The sequence below is a fragment of the Trachemys scripta genome, chromosome 9 (assembly GCF_013100865.1).
Source record: "Trachemys scripta elegans isolate TJP31775 chromosome 9, CAS_Tse_1.0, whole genome shotgun sequence".
In the NCBI taxonomy this organism is placed as follows: Eukaryota; Metazoa; Chordata; order Testudines; family Emydidae; genus Trachemys; species Trachemys scripta.
Window position 1 is genome coordinate 86,788,788 of NC_048306.1, and position 22,709 is coordinate 86,811,496.

Here is a 22,709-nt window from a genome sequence, read left to right on the forward strand (position 1 = left end):
TTCAAGAAATTCTAGAAGTGAAGATGAGTGAGAATTTCAGAGATCCATCAGGATGATCACATATCTTGACATGTGTATCACCAACCTATCTTCAGTCAGCTCACTCTCCAGACAACTCTTGGGAAAAGCGTTAATTGTTGCCAGCTAGAGCAGCACAGGAATTCGATTGATGCGCATAAGAGATTGGTAACAATAGCTCCTCACATGTTTGTGCGTTGCGAGGTGACAGCTTGTTTCCTTGGCAACGGTGATTATGGCGTTCCATCCAAGACTCTGAACAGGGCTACAACTTTTCAAAGGATGCAGAACACAGCCCCATTGGGGGGAAGATGGGAAGAAAATATTTCACTGTAGACGAATAGCTTTATGCAAGTCGTGAGAAGTTTATGCAACAGCAAGACATGTCCAAAAGGTAGGAGGAATGAAAGAGGAAAAGTAACTTTAGTCTTTGTACTGTTGTCTTGACACGCTTTGAATAAACAAGATAGTGTTACAAGATTGAATATCTTTTTAAAACATACAGTTACTGTGCCTGAATTGCTGATAGAGTCTATTATGCAATAGAAGCAATCAAGAAATATGTCTCTTTCTTGTTGTTATTTAATTACTGCAAGACACACAGTGTCTTAATATAAATGGATTATTTATGATAAGTACAAAAGTCACATTGATTAAGATGCTAAATTTGCAGTTAAATTCATGGAAAGCTGCATGGAATTTGAGTAATAAATATACCAGTAATGGCTCGTTATGTCTGTTATGGCTAATTATGTTAATTAAATTTCTTTTGCAGGGTAGTTTTATTTTACAGAAAGCAAGATAATTTATGGCACAGTTAAGGGTAGAGATGCATTGTAACAATGAAGTACAGGTGTGTATGTTACCAAATTATTTTCAAAAGCATTACATCAAAATGTAATGCTTTTGATGTAAGGGATGGAGGGTCTCATGAAACCCATTCAAGAAAATAAACAGGAAGTATCAGTCAGTCACCCACTGTACCTAGGGTTTAGACAGCTCTCAGAATAATGCTTGATCTTACCTGTATTGCACTCACCTGTTGCAATACCTAGGCACAGTGCAGTGAACTGAGGAAGGAGGGTTAGTCTCAATTCTGAATTTCCTGGCTTTTACACGACATGTTTACGTTAGATTTGTAGGTTCACGTTACGTTCATTTTTGCATATCTGCTTTGGCATGTGCAACTGACTGATCCAGCAAAGTGACTGGGTCCCCATTTTGTGCATACAAACTGCTATTTGTGGGAGCAGTTTGGGGAGGGAAATGACCAGATATCTGATATTCACTTGCAAAAAATGGCAACTAGAAACTGGTTAAAAATTTGACCTATGCTGTTTTTCTTTTTGGGTTTAACATCCATATTTTGTTTATTTTTCTCTTGATGATGCTAAAAACTCAATTAAATTGAGTATTGCTGTTGAAATTCATCAGTATTTTCGGAGTGGCCTTTTACCACCATTACAATAACTCTGGAGCACTGAGATGTTAAATATGGGCCAGATCATGTTCCCAGTGACGCCAACAGGAGCAGGATGGAAATGCGGAGGGCTCTTGGTGCTCCTGAATGCTGTTCCAGCAGTGTGCAAGGGCTGTAAAGGGGCCCCGGTGGCCCCAGGGAAATTCTCTTAATATAGGAGTTGCATAGGGGCAATATAAACACCCCCTTCCCACCATGGGCAGCACATCTAATAGGCTGGGGAAGGCTGTGCCCCCCGAACAGCCCCACATGGCCCTACCCACACTTCACCCCGAGGCACCCTCCTGCCGCTAGTTGGCCCCAGCCCAGGCAAGCTGCTCCTCTTCCGGGAAGCCTACTGGGGCTAGGGCAGATGGGACCGCCCAGTGCTGGGTGGGCCCCCGGCGCCCTACCCAGCGCTCCAGGGCTGGGGGAAAGGGTGGGCCATGTGCCTCCCGCCAGGCACTCTGGGGCTGGAGGCACTTGGATGACCTGGGGCTAGGGGGTGGGGCTGGTGGCCACAGGGTGGGGGAGGCACTCTGGCCTTCAGGGAAGAAGGGGGCAGGAGGAGTGGGAACTCAGGCAGAAGGAGTGGGCCGGGCCCGGGGCTAGCCTCCCTGAGCCCTTGGTTCACCTACTGCCCAGTGTATGGGTGTGCTGGGGACAGGACTTGGGGCATGAGGAAGCATTTTGGAGTGGCAGGGGGAATAACTGTAGTTCAAAGCACTATGACAATTCTGATCTGCAGAGCAGTCCACAGGTAGTTGGAGTAAGGCTGCTATAAATTAGACCAGACTCCACAGCTACTGTAACTTATAGTCAGAGACATTCCAGCCCCCAAAGCAGCCCAGGATCAAGGCAAGGCAAGGAATGGCATAAAGGCACCTTTGCTCCCATTCCTTTTGTGATGCATGTTCTGTGCTGTGTCTCTCATGAACCAGAACTCAGAATCCGGTGCAAAGCCTGGAATGTTTCCATTTTCATTAGAAGACTTGCAGCAGTGTCAGGGGAAGTGTTTTGAAACACTGCTTTTGACATTGTCAAACATTGCAAATACTGCATAGGAAAAGTTTCCATCCCAAACATCTTCACTGCCATCTTCAGAGATAACACAGGGATAGCTTTTCAAAGCATTGCATTAGGTTTTAATGTTTTCTATCTTTAAAGTCAGTTGGAGTCAGACATATAAAGCCCTGCACTGCAATTGGAAAATGTATGCCATTCTGTTCCCATTGTCTATGGAAATTTTGCCATTGATTTCAATGAGAACGGGAGCAGATCCATTTCACTGATATGCCGTTGACATTGGGCAAGGTTCTGATTCTGTGAGGTATCAGTGAAGTCCATGGGACTACATCATCTGTTCACTGGCATGACTCAGTACCTCATTAAATCATACCCATTGTTTGGAGCATAGGGGGGATATGATAGAGGTATATAAAATCATGAGTGATATGGAGAAAGCGGATAAGGAAAAGTTATTTACTTATTCCCATAATACAAGAACTAGGGGTCACCAAATGAAATTAATAGGCAGCAGGTTTAAAACAAATAAAAGGAAGTTCTTCTTCACGCAGCGCACAGTCAACTTGTGGAACTCCTTACCTGTGGAGGTTGTGAAGGCTAGGACTATAACAGCATTTAAAAGAGAACTGGATAAATTCATGGTGGTTAAGTCCATTAATGGCTATTAGCTGAGATGGGTAAGGAATGGTGTCCCTGGCCTCTGTTTGTCAGAAGGTGGAGATAGATGGCAGGAGAGAGATCACTTGATCATTGCCTGTTAGGTTCACTCCCTCTGGGGCACCTGGTATTGGTCACTGTCGGTAGACAGGATACTGGGCTAGATGGACCTTTGGTCTGACCCGGTATGGCCGTTCTTATGTTCTTATGAAAGGTGCAGTAGCTGTGGTATGTGCACAGCTTCCAGTTTGCAACGTCAAATATTTCAGTTTTATTCCCTACTACCACCACTAAAAAATAAAATCCACAATTCTTCAATCTTCAAGGCTACACAAGCTAAATCTTAGGATCATTCTGCTCTCACTTATATCAGGTAGATAACACCAGTCAAACCATGGAGTCACTCGGGATTTACAATGGTATAACAAAGAGCAGGATTTGTCAGCATGTTTTTTATTTAAATTAAGCAGCTATTTTATATGTATAGCATAAGAAAAACAAAACATAGGGAAACCACCCATAGCACCAAAGCTCTAACTGATTCAAACCATATTTAACCCTTTTAAATCAACATCTAAGCCACTTTTGCTTATTGGATCAGTTTCTGAAATTGTGTTCATGGATTTAATATCAGGTGCACAACTACACTCATGCTATTAGAGACTCAGCTGATGCCCAGCTAAAAGAATCGGAGCCTACACGTGCAAAAGATATGTGCAATATATGTTTTTCACTTGACAATTTTGAGTTTCTCCCTCGACCTTCTTTCATACAATTTCTAAAATACAGGCAACACTGCTTGCTAAAAAGACATTAGAGATCATCACTGAGAAGAGAGAGAATGCAGTGGGGTTATAGCCACAGTGGGTTTCCATTAGAGCATTAGTGAAATTAATTCCCCTCTCATAAGGATTTAGATCTGTGATTTATGGTAACCAGTTTTTCACTGCTGGCAAAGTGAGGGGAAATGACTCAGCCTGGACAGACAACATAAATCTCATTTTTTCCCCTTAATAGTTGACATAATCTAGAGTGCTGCTCCCTGAGGTGTCACTGGAGATTCATAGCCAGCCAAAGGGCCTCGCAATCAAGGCAGAGAGTTTTGGTAGTTTCATACATTGTAAGCGGTAATTGTTTTGAATTGCATCCTGCCTCAGTCATTGTAATTTCCTTTAGATCAACTTTAAAAGGCAGTAGTTAAAAACGAGAGAGAGAGAAAACTGGGCCTGACAAGAGGCAATGGGTTCAAACTACAGCACATCAGATTTAGATTAAATCTCAGGAAAAAACTTCCTAACTGTAAGAACAGGCAGACAATGGAACAGACACCTAGGGAGGTTGTGGAAGCTCCTTCACTGGAGGTTTTCAAAAGGAGGCTGAACAGCCACCTGTCTTGGATAGTTTAGACACAACAAATGCTGCATCTTGACAGGGGTTTAGACTAGGTGACCCTGGTGGTCTCCTCTAATCCTATGTGTGACGTTGTGCAGTCTATATGGTTTTATAAAAACTTGATAAGTCAATATAATGTAACTGAGACAGTTTTAGAGAAAATACGGTAATAAGTGAATGTAAGTAACTGGGATATGCCTCATGCAAAAGGTCTCTTGTAAGGTATCAATACAAAGCTTATAATCTACTGATTGTGATCATCTGATTTGTATAAATGTACCACTCTTGTATCTAAAACTAGAAATATAAAATGTAACTCTGAGGGCCTATTGTAATTGTGTAAAGTGTGGACCATTAATGATGGTTTGGAATCTTGATGACTCCCATTGTCTGCAGATGGCTGTATTTACCTGTGAGTCTTCCTGTATATGTGTGTGCTGGCAAGTGAGTAATGAAGTCTTGCAGTGACATGTGATCATGTCACCTGAACTGGAATCCATCTTTAACCTGGTGCTTTTCCAGTGAGGGGGGGTGGAAACCCAGAGAGACAAAGAGTTCCCGCCTTATGCAAAAGATATATAAAGGGGGGAAGAGAAGAGAGAGGGAGAAGCCATCATGAAGAATCCCCTAGCTACCACCTGAGCTGCAACAAGAGCTGTACCAGGGGAAAGAATTGTGCCCAGGCCTGGAAGGTGTCCAGTCTGAGAAAAACTTACTGAAACATCTCTGAGGGTGAGATTATCTGTATTTAGTTTGATTAGGCATAGATTTGCGCATTTTATTTTATTTTGCTTGGTGACTTACTTTGTTCTGTCTGTTACTACTTTGAACCACTTAAATCCTACTGTCTGTATTTAATAAAATCACTTTCTATTTAGTAATTCACTCAGAGTATGTATTAATACCTGGGGGAGCAAACAACTGTGCATATCTCTCTATCAGTGTTATAGAGGGCGAACAATTTATGAGTTTGCCCTGCATAAGCTTTATGCAGGGTAAAACGGATTTATCTGGGTTTAGACCCCATTGGGAGTTGGGCATCTGAGTGCTAAAGACAAGCGCACTACTGCGAGGTGTTTTCAGGTAAACTTGCAGCTTTGGGACAGGTGATTCAGACCCTGGATCTGTGTCTGAAGCCAGACGGGAGTGTCTGGCTCAGCAAGACAGGGTGCTGGAGTCCTGAGCTGGCAGGGAAAACAGAAGCAGGGGTAGTCTTTGCACATCTGGTGGCAGCTCCCAAGGGGGTTTCTGTGATCCAACCCGTCACACTATGATTCTGTGATTCTCTTTCCTGAGCAAAATCTGTGTTACAATAATGCTAGCTGTCTAGCTGAAACGTACTGAAATCAAACAGTGCAGAGTCCAAAGCTCCATCCTCTGTCTGTCGCTCCTGTTGCAGCCCACCTGACATTCTGAACTTCTCCTTTCAGCTATCATTTCTAGAATTCTGAGTGCTAATTCAATACCCATTTATGCAGTAGGAGAAGACTTTTATAGTAAATTGGAGAGGATTCTGCTGCAGCAATCATGCTGACTGCAGAAAGTCCAAAGTTAGAGGTGGATCTTCAGCATGGGCAGTGCGTGAACCGCAGGCCGGGGGACGTTAGCCCCCAGCCCCACAACTTCTGCCCAAGGCCCTGCCACTTCCACACCACCCCCCCTGTAGCCCAGAGCCTCCCCCCCTCCTCACCGCAGCCAGCAGCCCCCACCCCAGACTAGTGCCTCTAGACCCAGAGTGCCGGCGGTGCAGCCCCAGCCCCAGAGTGCTACTACATGGTTCATCTGCTGATTTTTAACACTATACCTATATAAAAATAGGCCAACATTTTCATATCTGCTTGCCTAAAGACAGAGAGCGTATTAAAGCATCTAAAAAAATAGGCTTCTTTTCAGAAATGGAACACACCACATAGCTCCCAATCAAGTCACCCGCAACTGGATATTTTTTATTGTTGTTCTTTCAATCCCCAAAATAAGACAAAACGAGAAAGATAAGATTGTTACAAATGATATTTCTACTTTGTCGTTTACGAGTTAACATTATGAGCTTCCAGATAAAAATCAGGCAAGATGTTGTGTGTGTTTTTGATGATACTTCAAAAAGGCAAAACAGAATCTTAGGCAAGTAGTAAATCTATTCATGATTATTTTCAAATAGGTATGTAACCTTGATTTTATTCCCTGTTTTACTTAATTTGTCTTTTACACTCTTGTTCACCATGAAACTTTCATTACCATCCCCACGAGAGTCTTTTAAAGCTGCTTTTTATTTTCCACTTCTGATCCCTTGTGTAATTGTTTTAATGATATTTCTTGACCGTTCGAAGAGCTTGTAGAGTAACAGGCAAATTATTATGCTGTATCCAGTTACTAAGTTAAAGTGATTTTTCTAAAGAGTTCCATGGTAGATTTCTAAATTGCAGCCCCAGGCTTGAGAGATGTTCACTTTCTTTGAAGCACAATTGGAGTAATTTTGCCACTTTTGTTAAATAAAATGTACCTTTCAAAATTCTCTTGGGCCCTGGTCTAGCAAAGCACATAAATATGGGAATTCATTTGGACTATACATGTGCTTGAAGTTACATACAAAGTTAAATTCTTCCCTGGAACCTTAAGGGATTGTTAAAAATTACTGCTAGGAGAAAAAAGGAGAAGATTCAGAACACAACAGTAGGGTGTTTTTCATACAAACTGTATAGTGTATCCCCAGATACAGCTAATCTCTGCAGGCCATATCATACCATTGATTAACAGGCACAAGGCAAGCTCCTGTTGATTTCAATTGTGAGTTTGGCTTTCAAAGTGCTAATATGACAAGGCCTGTCCTTACAATGTTAGGGCCCCATCCTGCAAACATCTATGCATGAGTAACTGTATTCAGGTGAGCAGTCCTATTGAAGTCACACCCTGCATATCCCAGAGGATCATGTTGGCACAATCTTGTCACATATGAGGTTTTATTTACATTTTGTGACTTAGGCCTAGTCTACACTTACCGGCTGGTCCGGAGGCACGCCATCGATGTTCTGGGATCGATCCCGGAAGTGCTCACAATCGACGCCGGTACTCCAGCTCGCCGAGAGGAGTACGCGGCGTCGACGGGGGGAGACTTCCGGCCGCGTCTGGACCGCGGTAAGTCCGGACTAAGGTACTTCGAATTCAGCTACGTTATTAACGTAGCTGAATTTGCGTACCTTAGTCCGAAGTCCGGACTAAGTGTAGACCAGCCCTTAGTTAACATGCATTAAAGAGGAATCTTGCTTCTTTGTTTTCCTTGTCCATGAAACAGCCTGCATCACATTCACCAGATTAGGAGCATATTAATGGTGTAAAGTGTTATCTCTTTAGCTCCTCAGGTCTGAATACAAGCAGCCATAGATTCTGTAAATCCTATTCCTCTCACTGTTCTGCTCTAAGTGATACAGATACTACTTTGCCAGTTTTATCAAGACACAGAGGAATACTCCAGCAGAGCGCTGACTCAGGGATATCTTCACCAGTAAGTGTTTTATCAGTCTGGTTATGAGTTTATAGAAAAAAAACACAGATGGAAAGTAACTTTATGAATGGATTCTCTTTCTACAACATGATAATGGATGTGTTCTGCCCACATTTAGCCTCCAGATAGGATTTGATGGGCCAAATTTTGGCTAATCTAGGGAAAGTACTATAAGCAACCTGCAAATGGGTACACATACACACTAAAAAAGCATACTCCATATGCTACAAAAGATCTTATTACAGGTAGTTCTATGTCTAGCAGCATAAAGGCATCATCCATGTGTGGGGCTGTGCATAGGTGCAATTGCTGGGCCAGGAATGGACTAGCATTGCTATGAAGACCAGATTTTGAATCTGAGGCTTGCCCTGAAATTCCTCTCTGCGACTGCTGGTCGGGAGTGCCCACAGAACAGTTTTTGGTGGGAAGACAAAACGTGGCCGATAGCTTCTGCTCCAGACTCCATTTCTGACTCTGGCTGCAGGTTTTCTGTGCTTCCATCTAATGTCCTAAGCTGGATTTTGTTTTTTTATATATAATATACACCTCTACCCTGATATAATGCAACCCGATTCGGATATAATGTGGTAAAGCAGTGCTCCAGGGGAGGGGGGGGGGGGGCTGCGCACACCGGTGGATCAAAGCAAGTTTGATATAACGCGGTTTCACCCATAACACAGTAAGATTTTTTGGCTCCCGAGGACAGCGTTATATCGAGGTAGAGGTGTATATATATACTCTCTTCTCATTCATGTGCTATTTCATAACTGACTTTTATGAAGCATTTAACAAGTCATTGTTAAGGTAACACAACTCACCTATAAACATTCACCTAAAATATATTAGAAAGATATATTAGAACTGCAAAAAGTACAGAGAGGGCAACCAAAATGATTATGGGTATGGAGGAGAGATTAAAAAGACTGGGACTGTTCAGTTTAGAAAAGAGATAACTAAGGAGGAGTATGATAAAGGTCTATAAAATCATGAATGTACGAAGAACATGAATAAGGAAGTGTTATTTACCCCTTCACATAACACAAGAACTAGAGACCCCCATGAAGAAATTAATAGGCAGCAGGTTTAAAACAAAAAAAAGGACATGCTTTTTCACACTGTGCACAATCAACCTGTGGAACTCATTGCCATGGGATGTTGTGAAGGCTAAATCTATACAAAAATAATTAGATAAGTCCATCGAGAATAGGTCCATCAATGACTGTTAGCCAAGACCGTCAGAGATGCAACCCCAGGCTCCAGGTGTCCCTAAACCTCCAAGTGGCCGGAGCTGGGACTGGACGACAAGGGATGAATCACTAGAAAGTGTCCTGTTCTGTTCATTCACTCTGAAACATCTGGCAGTGGCCACTGTCAGAAGACAGATTACTGGGCTAGATGACCCATTGGTCTGACCCAGAATGGCTGTTCTTACGTAAGATTGTGTGTATATTTTTTCTCCTGGAATAATGCCACAGGTTTTTGTATAAATGTGAAGATATTGCCCAATGTTTAAGACCATTAATTAATTCTTTGTTTCTTTTATTTTACATCCTTCCATTAAGCTTCCCTCAGATTCCTTCAAGTATCTCACTTGGCATGAGTTAAAAGAACATGATGTTCGTGGAAATCAGATTCGTTGCCCCCGGGTAAGAGAAGGTAAAGATGAAAATTTGTTCCTTTGAAAAAAAAGACACATTAATTTTAAATCCTAAGTATTCTGTCCTGAACAGAATTAAATACCAGGATGAAATCCTGGCCATTTTGAAGTTAATGGGAATTTTGCCATTGACTTCACCTCTACATTGCAGGAGTTTCATTTTTTTAAATCATTCAGACTATAGCTGTGTAAGATTTAGAGTTAAAAAGCAGGAATGAATGTCAAAACTGTAGTTTCTATATTTTTAAATTAATGCTTGGAGACAACAGATGACAGAGTAAAACCCCAATCCCGAAAATGGTAACACACATGCTTAATTTTAACCATGAGTGGCCTCGCTGAAATAAATGGGACTACTCCAGAGTATGAAATTAGGCATTTGTTTAAAATTAGGTAAGTGTTTACAGGAGTGGGACCTAAATGGAAGAACAATTCCGTAGTGCATTATCTTACTTATATTTATATTCTATGAATATACACACACACGCTTACACATATGCCGGCATTTTCAAATCTGGGGGGTCTAAAGTGAGGCACCTAAATAAAAGCTTTTATTCAGCATTAAGATGAACAGGAAATGTCATTTAATAACAAGCCACCAACTCACAGTGACTGTAAATTGAATGTAAAGAGTTGAATTAGCACCCACAATATAGTGAAAATCTTCAAACTAATTTACTGTCTGGGAACCTACTTTGGTATAATACCATGTATATTATTTCAACTCAAATATCTTCCCAACTACATATATTCTCTTAAAAAGTAACTAACTGCAGACATCATATCACATCAGCTATTGAAAATATATGTTTTTCTGAGCAGGGCCTTCAGAAGAAGAGCTATTTTTCAGAGGAGAAGAAGATGCCTTGCAAGCAAGAAAACAAGTAACAGAAAAAGAGAAATGGCAACAGAGGCTGCAAGAAAACTGGGAAAACTGTGCAGTAAGATCTTACTATTAATTATTGTTATTGATATAGCTCCATAAGCGTATGTTGTACTGTATAATCAATGAGCCAAACAAATAACTGGGCCAACAATTTAAGGGCTCTGACTGGGACAGTATAGTACATTACATTATAGTGCATAGTTCGTACTGTATTATACTGAGATAGATTGGGGCTTGGACTAGGCCCCTGTGCAAGTAGGGAAAGGAAGTAAACACCCACACCACCTTATGGGCCTACATGGGCTACCCAGGTACTTTGGATTTGGGCACATTGAAATAAATGAAGCTATTTGCCTGCTTAGTATCAGAGGGGTAGCCGTGTTAGTTTGGATCTGTACAAAGCGACAAAGAGTCCTGTGACACCTTATAGACTAACAGATGTATTGGAGCATAAGCTTTCATGGGTGAATACCCACTTCATCAGATGCATGTGTCTGACGAAGTGGGTATTCACCCACGAAAGCTTTGCTCCAATACGTCTGTTCGTCTATAAGGTGCCACAGGACTCTTTGTTGCTTCTTGCCTGCTTAGTCACTTTTTGGAACAGATGGGTGAAAAGTGGATCCAAATCCCCCCCACCCCTCCATGCATGCTGGGCAGAATAATTGAGCTGGCACAGATGGGGGGGCTCAGGGCACTAATTTACTGCTGGTCTGGATCAACAGTCAATTGTTACCTCTCTAATAGTGATGAGGTAGCAGACAGGAATTGTGACACTGAGTCACAGTGCCTCATAGGGTTGCTTTTGCGGTGGTACAGCTTAGGTACCTCTCCCTGCCTAAAGGCACAGATAGGCCTTTATAAATGGAAAGTCCAGAGAATAGATGGATTTGGGGAGGGAACTTTACATATAATAATTGGGAGATTGTTTCAGGCATACCGGGGAGTGAGGAAGTAGATACAAATGTGAAAGCGGGTGAAAGAGAACAAAAGGACTCAGGAGAAACTCTTTGAGAGCATAGGGAAAGGTGGAGAGCATAGGGAAAGGAGGGGGTTGTCAGAAGAGAAGAGGGTACAGATGTATGCAGAGTAACTCTTCTGGCTACAGCTACCCTCCAGTAATTTGTTATTCATATAACAAAACATCCGTCCTGTCCACCTCTTGCATGGTAGGTGGACCGAACAAATTTAGCAACATATTTCTATAAATTTGGCATCATAGTTTATTTTAAATTAGGTATAACTCTAGCATACTAAAATAGATTCACATTGCAACAGACCCTATTGTTGCAAAGGATTTTAATAACTAAACTTAAAAAGAAAAAAATAAGCTAAAGAATTTTCTTTGCATTTTTCCCATCCCCAGAATTTGAACCTTTCATTTCAGGACTTGGGAGACCTTTACCAGCTAGAAAACTTTAACAGGATTCTCCGGAGATTAATTCGAGTGGAAAGACTTTGGTTGATGGACAACTCTTTGACAGACCTAAGTGCCATAAGGTTGCCAAGGTAGATGAAAAATCCTGTTGCCAGGTCCTATCCAGTATCATAGAAGTCAAAGGGAGTTTTGCCATTGACTTCAATGGGAGCAGAATCAGGCCTTTAGTGATTAACAGAGCATAATATATGCATGTAATTCTATTGAAAAATCCAGTTAATCTAAGTTCATGATATCCAAGAGAAGTAAAAGCTATTTTGGATCAAATTCTGCCACCTTGTTCATATTGAGAAGAGCATAGCTCCATGAGAAGTTTCATCAAAGTCAATGATATCTTCTGCTAGGAGGAAAAGTTGTTGTATTGGGTCAGTAGGAGGAAATGTACATAGAGATGATGGTACTTGAATCAAGGAGGGAAGCCAGGAGTTTCCATTGAAGTTATTTCCTAATGGTCAGATATAAGGAAAGTTGCGGTTGTGTTAATAGTTGGAGTGGGAAATAATGGTCCAGCCATCCTAAAATGTAAAAGAAAGCTGTAAAGCTAAATTTTCAGCCCCCATTTGCAGCCTTTGTTGAGGCAAAAAATAGCATTGCCCAATAGAGTTATATCAGTGTAAAATTGCGTGACATCAGAATCAGGCCCCTGAAAGATGAACTCCTTTATCCACAGAACAGGTAAAAGCAGAGGCTGTAAACTTTCCCACACTTTGCTTGATGTTCCTCAGCCCTAACAGAGAAGGGCACAGTCAAGGGGTGAGAAGTTAGCTCAATCTGCATATCTATCTCTTTACTAACAAAGTCGGATCTGAAGCTGCATTCAGAGAGGATGTGCACAGTGGTGTAAATTAAACCTTATGCTAACTCTGTCATATTCCCTTAGTTAGTCCTACTTACAACCACTCTATCTACTTGTAAGGTAGTCTAAGCTGGTGTGATTTACACACTGAATTGTCAGAAGAAGGTATCAAAAGGTGTATGTTAAAGTAGCCCACATTCTGCTTTTCCTTTCTGACTGTAAGGGAGTCTAAATTAGCATACTGAGGTCCAGATCACACCCCCTTCCACACCTCTACTGAATATGACCCAGCAAGTGCCAGCTGTAGCTGCTGTGGTTTTTATAACGTGAACAGTTGTCCTCTGGAAACTGATTTGAGGTCACCAAAGTGAGTTCGTGTTGGCCACTGACCCTCCATCGGATGGTAATACCTTTTGGTCGCTGACCTAGACTGGATTTAAACTCAGAGGGGTAGCCATGTTAGTCTGGATCTGTAAAAAGCGACGAAGTGTCCTGTGGCACCTTATAGACTAACAGAAGTATTGGAGCATAAGCTTTCGTGGGTGAATACCCACTTCGTCAGATGTAACATTGAAAGGGGCATTATCACTACCCTACTACAATCTGTTCAGATCCTCCTAAAATTAATTGTAATGAGTTAACAAGAATATACTAGATCTTCAGCCAGTGAAAAATGGCCTATTTCTCTTTAAATCGATAAAGCTAGGCTGGTTTACACCAGCTGAGGATCTGGCCCTATGTGTGTACACTGTATATTTTTTCACAATAACTAAGGATGTATATTCTTCTGTCTATGCGATAAATGATGGCATACATTTTTGTACTTTACAGATGCAAAGAATTAAATGTCAGTAAAAATCATTTTACATCCTTCAAACAGCTGCCAAAGATACCTCAGATTCGTCACTTGTCACTGGCTGATAACAACATTGAGACACTAAGTGGGATATCAGACTTGAGATCTACTCCACTAGAATCCCTTATACTCAAGAGGAACCCCTGTGAGTTCAAAGAAAACTACAGGCAGCTGTAAGTCCGACATTATTGTCAGTAAAAACATGTACAGTGGGAAAATATCTGTTCCTATGAAAGCATAAATGTAATACACTATTGACATGCGATAGCTTTCATGGATTGTAAAGGAAACTGGCTTTGTTCTTGCTGTATTCTCCTGTCATCACAGGATAGTTCAACAAGTTTTGCAAACTTGAGCCAGTTGGCAAGATGACATGTGTCACTATTGTCCACCTGAGGAATAATTTCCTATGGATTTGTAATCTATGTGGAATTTTCAGAAAGTGCTTGGACAACACTGTAATCCAGCAGCTAAGCGAGAATGAATTCTTGAATGCAAGCTCATGAGCTAAACTGAAGTCCATGGGCCAAGTTCAGAGGCAATCTGTAGGTGTAAGCTAGACACCCTTTCACTCAAGCCGCCTTACCCAATTCTCACTATGTTGCTACTGTACTAGAAGTCTAAATTGATTTACATGGCAAGAAGCTGGATGAAGATGTTGGAAGATGTAAGCTAAATTGAAAGGTGGCACAAGTTCTTGCACCTCCGTTAGAGGCTTTTCTTGATGCTCTCCTGTCTTCTGCATCCCAACACTGTGTGAGTTACACTGACTTAGGCTCCCTACACTCAGCAGGTGATTAAAGTTACACGATAGAAAGTGGGGGTGAGTCTAAAGGAGTAAATCTGGGGGAATCTGAGTTGGTGTAAAATGCTGATGGGGAGAGTCAGAAGAAGGTGTAAGTTACACTCCCTGGAGATTCATCTCTGTGATCCATTCTCCCCACTCTCCAAGGACTCTGATAGCCCTTCCACAGGAATAAATGGCAGGTGGGTTGGGAGGGGGTTTTGAGCCAGTCTCTGCAATATGCTCCTTACTGAGCTTCTCAGAGACCTGTGCTGCCAGGAGGTTCCTAGGGAACAACTAATGCGGGACAGTTGTCCCCATTACAGACACAGGATCTATTAGGTTGCTCTCTGGAACCTAAGCCTCCATGAGGTTTCCTGTCCGCCTGCACCAAATCCCTCCAGCATGAGTACAAAAACCCTCTCCCTCGAGGGGAGAAAGGAAAGGAGACTCCTTGCTATGAACCTGGATGAATTTCAAGTAGGCTTTTTCCCTTTGAGTTCTTCTTTGGGAGATGATGTTGATTGTGTTTTTTAAAGCTAATTTTTTCAAAAATATATAAAAAAATTATATTCTATTGTACCCTGAAATCTGAGATCTAACAATGAGACAGTGGGAATCTCATGAAACTTCATTTCATTTTCACAAGATTTATCCAAAAGGGCCAAAAGAGAGGGAAAGTCAATACTTAACTTTAATTACTAATGCTGCCTTATTACATTGATATAGACTAGAGCTTCTCATGCCAAAGGGTTTAAAAGCACATTCCAAAATAGATACATGCCAGGATTCCTTCTCCTCCCACTGGAATACAGTCACCTCTGGCACAGAGAGCAGCAGACATTAATGACAGAAATTAAAGATACTAGGAAGAAACACTATTTGTATGAAATAGTATACCGGGAGCTTTAATGTCCACAGAAGGCCTGATGCATTGATATCAGAAGGTTTGAGATCGGGTCCATAGAGCAGACAGGACACAAGTGTTTACTGTCTTATAATAAAAGAAGCTCACAATCATAAAATGCATAAAACTGAGTTTATCTATCACAGCAGGATGAAAGTTGAGTCAAACACTTTGCAATTTGAACTCTTAGTTTCTAGGTGCCTGGGAATTTCAAACCTAATGCTTACACTAAGCTACAAAGCCCTCCCCTTTGTGATATGTTATACAATGGGCCTGATTCTCTATTCTGCTACAGGTGTTTTGCGCTTGTATAACTCCACTGACTTCGATGTCTTAAAACCAGTATAACACAGTAAACATTCAGATCCTTTGTCAGAGCTGGTCTCAAGTGGCAAACCCAGTTTGGGGTCTGAATCCAGATTTCTAGTTTGTTCAGATACAATGTTTGCTTCTGGCCCATCTCTACTTTTAATCTTTAATTTAATTTAAAAATTATCCAAGTAAATACCTCAAAATACTATTTTTTCTCTGATTTCTCCTGTAGAGTGTTCTCCAATTTGCCAAACTTGAGAATGCTGGATGGGGTCCCAAAGCTGCCAGAGGATTGTCCACCTCCAGAGATCAGTTTTCTTTCAAAAATGTGCACCATATTGTAGCACTGTATTTTGTATCATAATGGAGCTAATGGAATTGCCATACTTAACAGAACTAATAAATCCAGTACATACACTTTTTTTCTGATCAAACAGCTGTAGAGTCCGTCTGGAAATTTGATCCAGTTGAATGTGCAAGAGAGAGAAAACTGAGGAACAGATTTTAAAAGTTAGGCACACATAAGTATACATCTGCCTACACGTAATTAAGCTAATGCGTGCAAATGTACGTACGCTATTGTAAACTTCTAAGTTTGAAAATCTGGTCCTGAGTGCTAGAAATATATCATGTTCCTAGTTCTCATTTCACTGATTTACATTTAAATTAGAGATAAATTGGGCTTATTGAGCCTTGTCTTCTCTTCTTACTGACACCAGCATAACGCCATTGACTTCAGTAGAGTCCTGGGGCCAAGATTTTCAAACATAGGAGCTTAAAGTTAGGCTCCTAAATTCATATTTGGGAGCTGCTGGGAACTCAGCACTTTTGAATGCACTGATAGTTGCCAGACTAGATGGAACAGATGGGTCAAATTCAGATATAATATAGACTCCCCATACTAATTTAAAGTTCCTTATGGTCAGTGAGACTTTTCAGGAATTCTGTTAAAAATATATGGAATGGAATTTGGGACTCTCCTTCTGTGTGGTGCTGCGTGGTTAGCAGGAGTGAAAATGCAGCCAGAACTTCTTTTGCTCACTAACACCAACAGACCTGACTCTGCATACACACAGGGAGCCGATCTGATGAATGAGAAGCTACCAGTTGAATCTAATCACTTTTCAGAGTACAACGGGACTTTAACATATACTTAATAACAGAACTGTAGACATATCTATTTAAATAATAACATGCAATCATCATGGCCTTGGTTTGGTAGCAAATTTTTGAACAGACTGATGAAGATTGTTTTGGCTCTTTCGATTTATATCTATTTTGTTATTATTTTTCCAGTATATTTTTTTCTGTTGTTGGAGAAGGTGGCTGATTACATTACAAAGATTACATTAAAAGATACATTTATAATTGTTTGCTAAGAAGGAGCTCATGGCTGGCTGTGGGATTGAGCAAGGGCTGAGCCCAGAACCCAGCCAGACCAAGTGAGGGTACCATGATGGGCCTAGTTGTACTGTTGTAGAGAGCAGTCTCTCCAGGGATCAAGCCTTGGCAGAAGGTAAAGACTGTATACCCCGGAAGGGGTTTGTTTGTTCTGTTCCATCTACAGACAATGTGTGTGACTTGGCCGCAGGGCTGAGTCACTGAAGACCCACTGAAAAAACCATCAGCTGGCAGCGAGAGGAAGGGGGTGCTTGCGAGAGGTGGGTGCCACCCTGTTCCCCCAAACTAAGAAATAGTAGGCTCACACCTCACCAGAAGGGGGCACTCGTGAGAGGTGGGTGCCACCCTATTCCAAACTGAGAGATTGCAAGCACACATTCAGCCAGAGCGAGCACTTGTGAGAGGCAGGTGCCAATCCCATTACACTCAGGAAGAGCTTGAATGCACCGTAACTGATGTAGGGGGAAAAGTAATGTTAATCTTTGTACGCTTCTTAAATGGTATCACCTTTGATTTGATGCTGTGCATGCTTTGTAGAAAATGTGAATCTAAAATTTAAATTAAGGGTATACATTTTAATTAATGCAAAAGCTACATGAATACAACATTAAGAATCCAAATATAAACACACAGAAGTCAGGAAACCAAGTTCTGTTCCTTCATACACCGTATAAAACACTATAAATCGCCTAATAGTCAGAGGATGATGTGTCTTCACATTAAACTAGTGCCAAAAACTGTCCCGTTAATTTGCATCAGGATTTTCATTAGGCACTCCCAGTTTTCACAGGGACATAACTTCCTCCTTTTGGCCTGAAACTTTAAATGCCTCTTTTCAACCATAAGGAGACCAACTAATTTTGCAAGTCAGAGTGAAATCCTGTCTGCTGCTTGTGAGTTACTAAGGGAGAAAAATACAAGAAGTGCTTTTTGCACTTAAAGAAAGATGTTTGGGGCCATATCTTTAAAGGTGTTTAAGTGCCTAAAGATGCAGGTAAGTGTTTAGTGGGATTTTCAAAAGGGCTTAGATGTGTAGGCCCAGATCCGCAAAAGTACTTCAGCACCTAATCCCCAATAAACAGCCTGGGGCGGGGGAATGAGGAGGCCCTCCTTTATAACCTATAGCCCAGTCATTAGGGTAATCAGCAAGGATGTGGGAGACCACTGTTTCAATTCTCATCTCTGTATGATGAGGAGAAGGGATTTGAACAGAGATCTTCCACCTGTCAAGTGAGTCCATTAAGCACTGGGCTATAGAATTGTTCTCTCTTTTTCTGGCTCAATTAATATTTAATTATTTAATTAAAGCGGAACAATGTCAACAGGGCCGGCTCCAGCCTTTTTGCCGCCCCAAGCGGCGTAGCGAAAAAAAATAAAATCAAGCCGATTTTAAAATCAAACAGCTTGGCGGCAGCTCTACCGTGCCACTTCATTCTTCTGCAGCAATGCGGCAGTGGTTCCTTCGCTCCCTCTCTTCCTTTTTGGCGGCACTTCAGCGGCAGCTCAAAGAGGAAGAGAGGGACTGAGTGACCCGCCGCTGAATTGCTGCCGAAGACCCGTACCTGCCGCCCCTTTCCATTAGCCGCCCCAAGCACCTGCTTCCTTCACTGGTGCCTGGAGCCGGCCCTGAATGTCAATAAGCGAGATTGTGCCCCTCATCAGAATATCCCATAGCCCAGTATTTAGTGCACTCCTCCATACCCCCTGGCTGTTTTGTGTGTGGAGTTAGACTGTGAAGGGCTGATGCACTGGAGACAGTTGGAGGCTAGAGATTTCAGGAAGACTTAGATGGGGCAGGGCAGTGCTTGATACCAAAGCCAGGAAAGGCAGTGGAACCCCAGGAATAGGTTGAGCAGTTGGCTCAGAGGTTAGGTTGATTGGGGGTGTGTGTGGGGGGATTGGACTGCACCTCGACATTTTCCAACCTCTGAAGGGGGTTGTACTAGCAGTTTCTCAGTCATAGGACTAACTGTCACAAAGACAGATGGCCTGCAGGGGGCACCAGAGATGAAAACCCCTGCAACATTGCATGCTGACACTGGGGGTGCTCTGGTGGTGAGTGCATGTCATTGGTTTCCGTTTAAAAAAAAATCTTTCTAATAGAAATAACTATTACCTAAATGTGGCATGAGTTTATAAGATGAGGTATCTGCAAACTGATGAACTCCATGAGGTTTATCCATTCTTCTTGCCTATGTCTGAGGAATTATCAGGATGGTTCTGTAAGATGCAATCTTCATCTGGGGAGATGACTAGTTGCCTGGTTTATTAAAAGAAAGATCAGAAGTCATGTAAGGCTTTATGTTGTGTATGAAGGTGAAGGAGGAGTGCTGAAGGTCTCCATTATCAGTAAAAGGAGATTGTCAGATAAATTCCGCCTATAATGTGGTCCCTATCTTTGTAATACCCCTTTGACTATAATCTTACTAGAATGCACCTGGACTTTCCTTTATGGCTCACTGCATCATGTAGAAGCAGTGTTGTGAGACTCAGAACATTGTGGCTCCTTTACAAAACCATCTTATCGAAAATAAAGTCCTTCAAAAGCTTTCTTGATTGATAATATTCTGAAAAGACTCTGAATGTTTCCACCTGTCTTGATCATATTAGAAATGAAACATATTGGTGGGAGTAACTGAACATGAAGCTAAATATGAAGATGCATAGACAAATGCACTAAAAGCTAAACAAACAAATCAAAACACAACATGCAACTGTTATTATCAGAGGGAGGGGGACCTGCTTCTCTACTATAAGGCTCTGCTCCACTCTGACATAGGGGCATATTTATGGCAACATATATATATATATATATAGGTTTGTGAGGTTGCATATTATGTTGCCTTGTTTGATAAATTGGGGGGTAATTTTCCTCCCAATAATTTTTTAATGGGAAAGTGGGTAATGTGGCCCACTTGTTCCCTAAGAAAGGGTGTCCTTAGCTAAGAGGACTACATTACATTTAGAAGCTCAGATCTGCTCTATGTTTATGTTTCTAGCAATTAGATAATATGGAAACAGGAAAGGGAGACACACCAAAATGGAAAAATGGCTGTAGTGAACACCGTCCATCACTGACCACATACATATTATTGAAACATGACTTGGGATAGAATTTATGTAAATATCACAAAATGTCGCAATAAACACCTATAAGAGGGATCGTATATGTGTCGATCATTTACTGGCTTAGTGAGCTGAGAAGAATACAAAGCCCCTTGTGATAAAGGCACACGGAGTAGGGCTGAGGAGATCTAGGTTCAACAGCCAGCTGCGTGTGACTTCCATGGGCAGGCAAGTCACTCACATCTCTCTCAGCCGCCATTTCCCCATCTACAAGAGGAAATATTCTTATCTCTTCCACCTTTGTCTGACTTGTGTACTTAGATGGCAAGCTCTTTAGGGCAGTGGCTCTCACTTACTACATGTCTGTACAGCACCTAGCCCAATGGGGCTCCAATCTTCTTCTTATAATAAACAGGCGGAAAGTCCAGGTAAAAGTTCCATAACCATTACTAAGGCACATTTATGAATCTAACAACATAAAATTAAAGAGAGGTTGTGAAGAGGAAAAGAGAAGCAGGACTTCTATTTTTCTTGTTATGATCCAAACCCAGGGAGCTTTCCGGAACTCCAGAGCGAGTTTTAAAGCAGCTGGGAGCTTGGCACTTCAGCAAAGAATTGTGAAAGTAACCTAAAGCAATGATACTACTCAGAAATTTCAGAGGCTAACGAACATTGCAACGACAGCTCCATGCTCATATTCTCTGTGTGCATCAGATTGCAGAGCACTAAGCATAAGTGTTGTGTTCATAACAGTCAAACCTACTTAAAGGTTTCAGGAACAAATGGCTTTGGGCCTGATGCTCCTCTCCAGTAATGTGAACTGAAGCTACCGGAAGTAGGCAGAAGTGTGTGGGAGGAAGCAGCAACTCTACAGTCTGACTTTGTGAAAACCTTCTCCCCGAAGTCCACGACTTTGGGCTTCCCAAGATTGAGGGAGGGTGCTACAGCCATGAGCAAGGCAAATCGCTTAAGGCAGAAGGTGCAGAAATCTGGAGGTTGATGACTCAACACCCCAATTTGCATAGTGTATGAATACATTTAATCGCATACTTCAATGACAACAATACTGCATACAACAAATGTTCAGATTATCAGAATTTCAGCCTGACAAGGCTGGATCATGGAATAAGTTTAGGGGCTGCAAAAGTGCTCTGGTCCTGCTTGGCTCTGACATCTCCCTGATCTGGTACCAGCTAACTCTGGGGGCTCCTGGAGGCCCTTCCCCTGTTTCATTTTGGGTATACTGAGTGCACGGCTCTGGTTGAATAGCTAGACCCTGGTGTATGCTGCTGCCCATCCTGTGCTGGGATTGGGTGGGAGAATCTGCCTGCTCCCTGACATCAATTGGAGGGATATTCCAACTGGTTGCTGGCCTCACGAGCTAGATCTAGCTCTTGTGGGGAGAGAGAATATGGCGACTGTTCTCTGGTTACTGCACACATGCCCCTGTAGCCAAGCAGAGGGCTCAGACTTTCTCTCTGGCCCCCATTGGTAGTGTTCATAGTTCATTTGTAGGACTGACTGAACAAAGACATACAAAAATACTTGCTATCAGCGTCTACTCTCATAATCCAGGCTAGTGCCCTGATCCTGCTCACGTTAAAGTCACAGACACACCAACTCTCATGAATTAATCGCGAGAGACATGATTTCTAAGTAAAATTAATCCTGACTCATGATCTTGCAATAGGCCTCTCAAAGGTCAAGATATTTTTTTTTTCAGCTGCAGCTGATCCTGACATTTGAGAGTTCAAGCCCAGGCCCGGATCATGAGTCAGGGGTGAGTACTGGCAGGGTGAACTGACGCCAGTGGGGGTCAATGCAATGGTGATAATGGAGCTGGAGGCCTGAACTGAGGGGAAGCTGAATTGAGGGGGGGTTGGATGGGCCCAGAATTGAGGGGGGACTGGAAGACAGGATTAAGTGATGGGCAAGGGACGGGAAGTTGTGGGGGGCGGGAACAGGAGTGGCAGAAGCTCTCTAAAAGTAGGGAGGGCACTGGTGCCTGAAACATGCCCCCACCCCCCACACTGCCCCTTTCCCCCCAAGGCCCTGCCCCTTCTCCCTGAGGCCCCCACTCACATGCCACCCATTCTCCCTCACGAGACTCTGCCCTCGCATTGCCCCTTCTCCCCAACCCCCTGTCCTTGCACCGCCTCTTTCCCTGAAGCCCCACCCCCACACTGGCTCTTCCCCACAAGACTCCACCCCCTGCTCACTCCTCTCTGCCTTCTCCACCCCGTCACTCCCTTTGCGGACGGTAAAAAGTGGGAGGGCTTTAAAAGTGATGGAGCCATGGCCCCCTGGCCCTCCCTGTTCTGGCACCCCTAGGGGGGAGCTCTAGCAGCTGGGGCCAAAATCACAGTATCCAGTACATGTGGGAGAGTGGGCAATGCTAATTGTCACATGCACACACTCTGGGGATGGGCAGGGGGAGTTCAGAAATCAAGAGACTGACCTAAAAAACCAAAATAAGCTTTTCTACAAATCTCATGATTTTGGGGGTCCGACTCATGATTTTTGATCTCTTGAAGTTGGCAATACTGAAGTCAGTA

General features: G+C 42.4%; 1 protein-coding gene across 1 annotated transcript; it reads left to right on the plus strand.

The window, feature by feature from the left end:
* Positions 1-253: 253 nt before the first annotated feature.
* Positions 254-16,159, plus strand: LOC117883205. The gene is made up of 7 exons (XM_034782298.1): positions 254-412; positions 7,901-8,051; positions 9,614-9,707; positions 10,531-10,649; positions 11,961-12,103; positions 13,660-13,857; positions 15,920-16,159. Exons 1-7 carry the CDS (start codon positions 387-389, stop codon positions 16,029-16,031), a joined length of 843 nt encoding a protein of 280 aa, XP_034638189.1. The 5' UTR covers positions 254-386; the 3' UTR covers positions 16,032-16,159.
* Positions 16,160-22,709: the final 6,550 nt, after the last annotated feature.

Bases quoted from the DNA above. Each gene is read 5' to 3' on its own strand.
- LOC117883205 (XM_034782298.1), top strand. From the start codon at position 387: ATGCAACAGCAAGACATGTCCAAAAG. The intron at 8,052-9,613 runs GTAAGTGTTTTA...CCTTCCATTAAG, and splicing joins ACTCAGGGATATCTTCACCA to CTTCCCTCAGATTCCTTCAA. The intron at 13,858-15,919 runs GTAAGTCCGACA...TTTCTCCTGTAG, and splicing joins AAAGAAAACTACAGGCAGCT to AGTGTTCTCCAATTTGCCAA.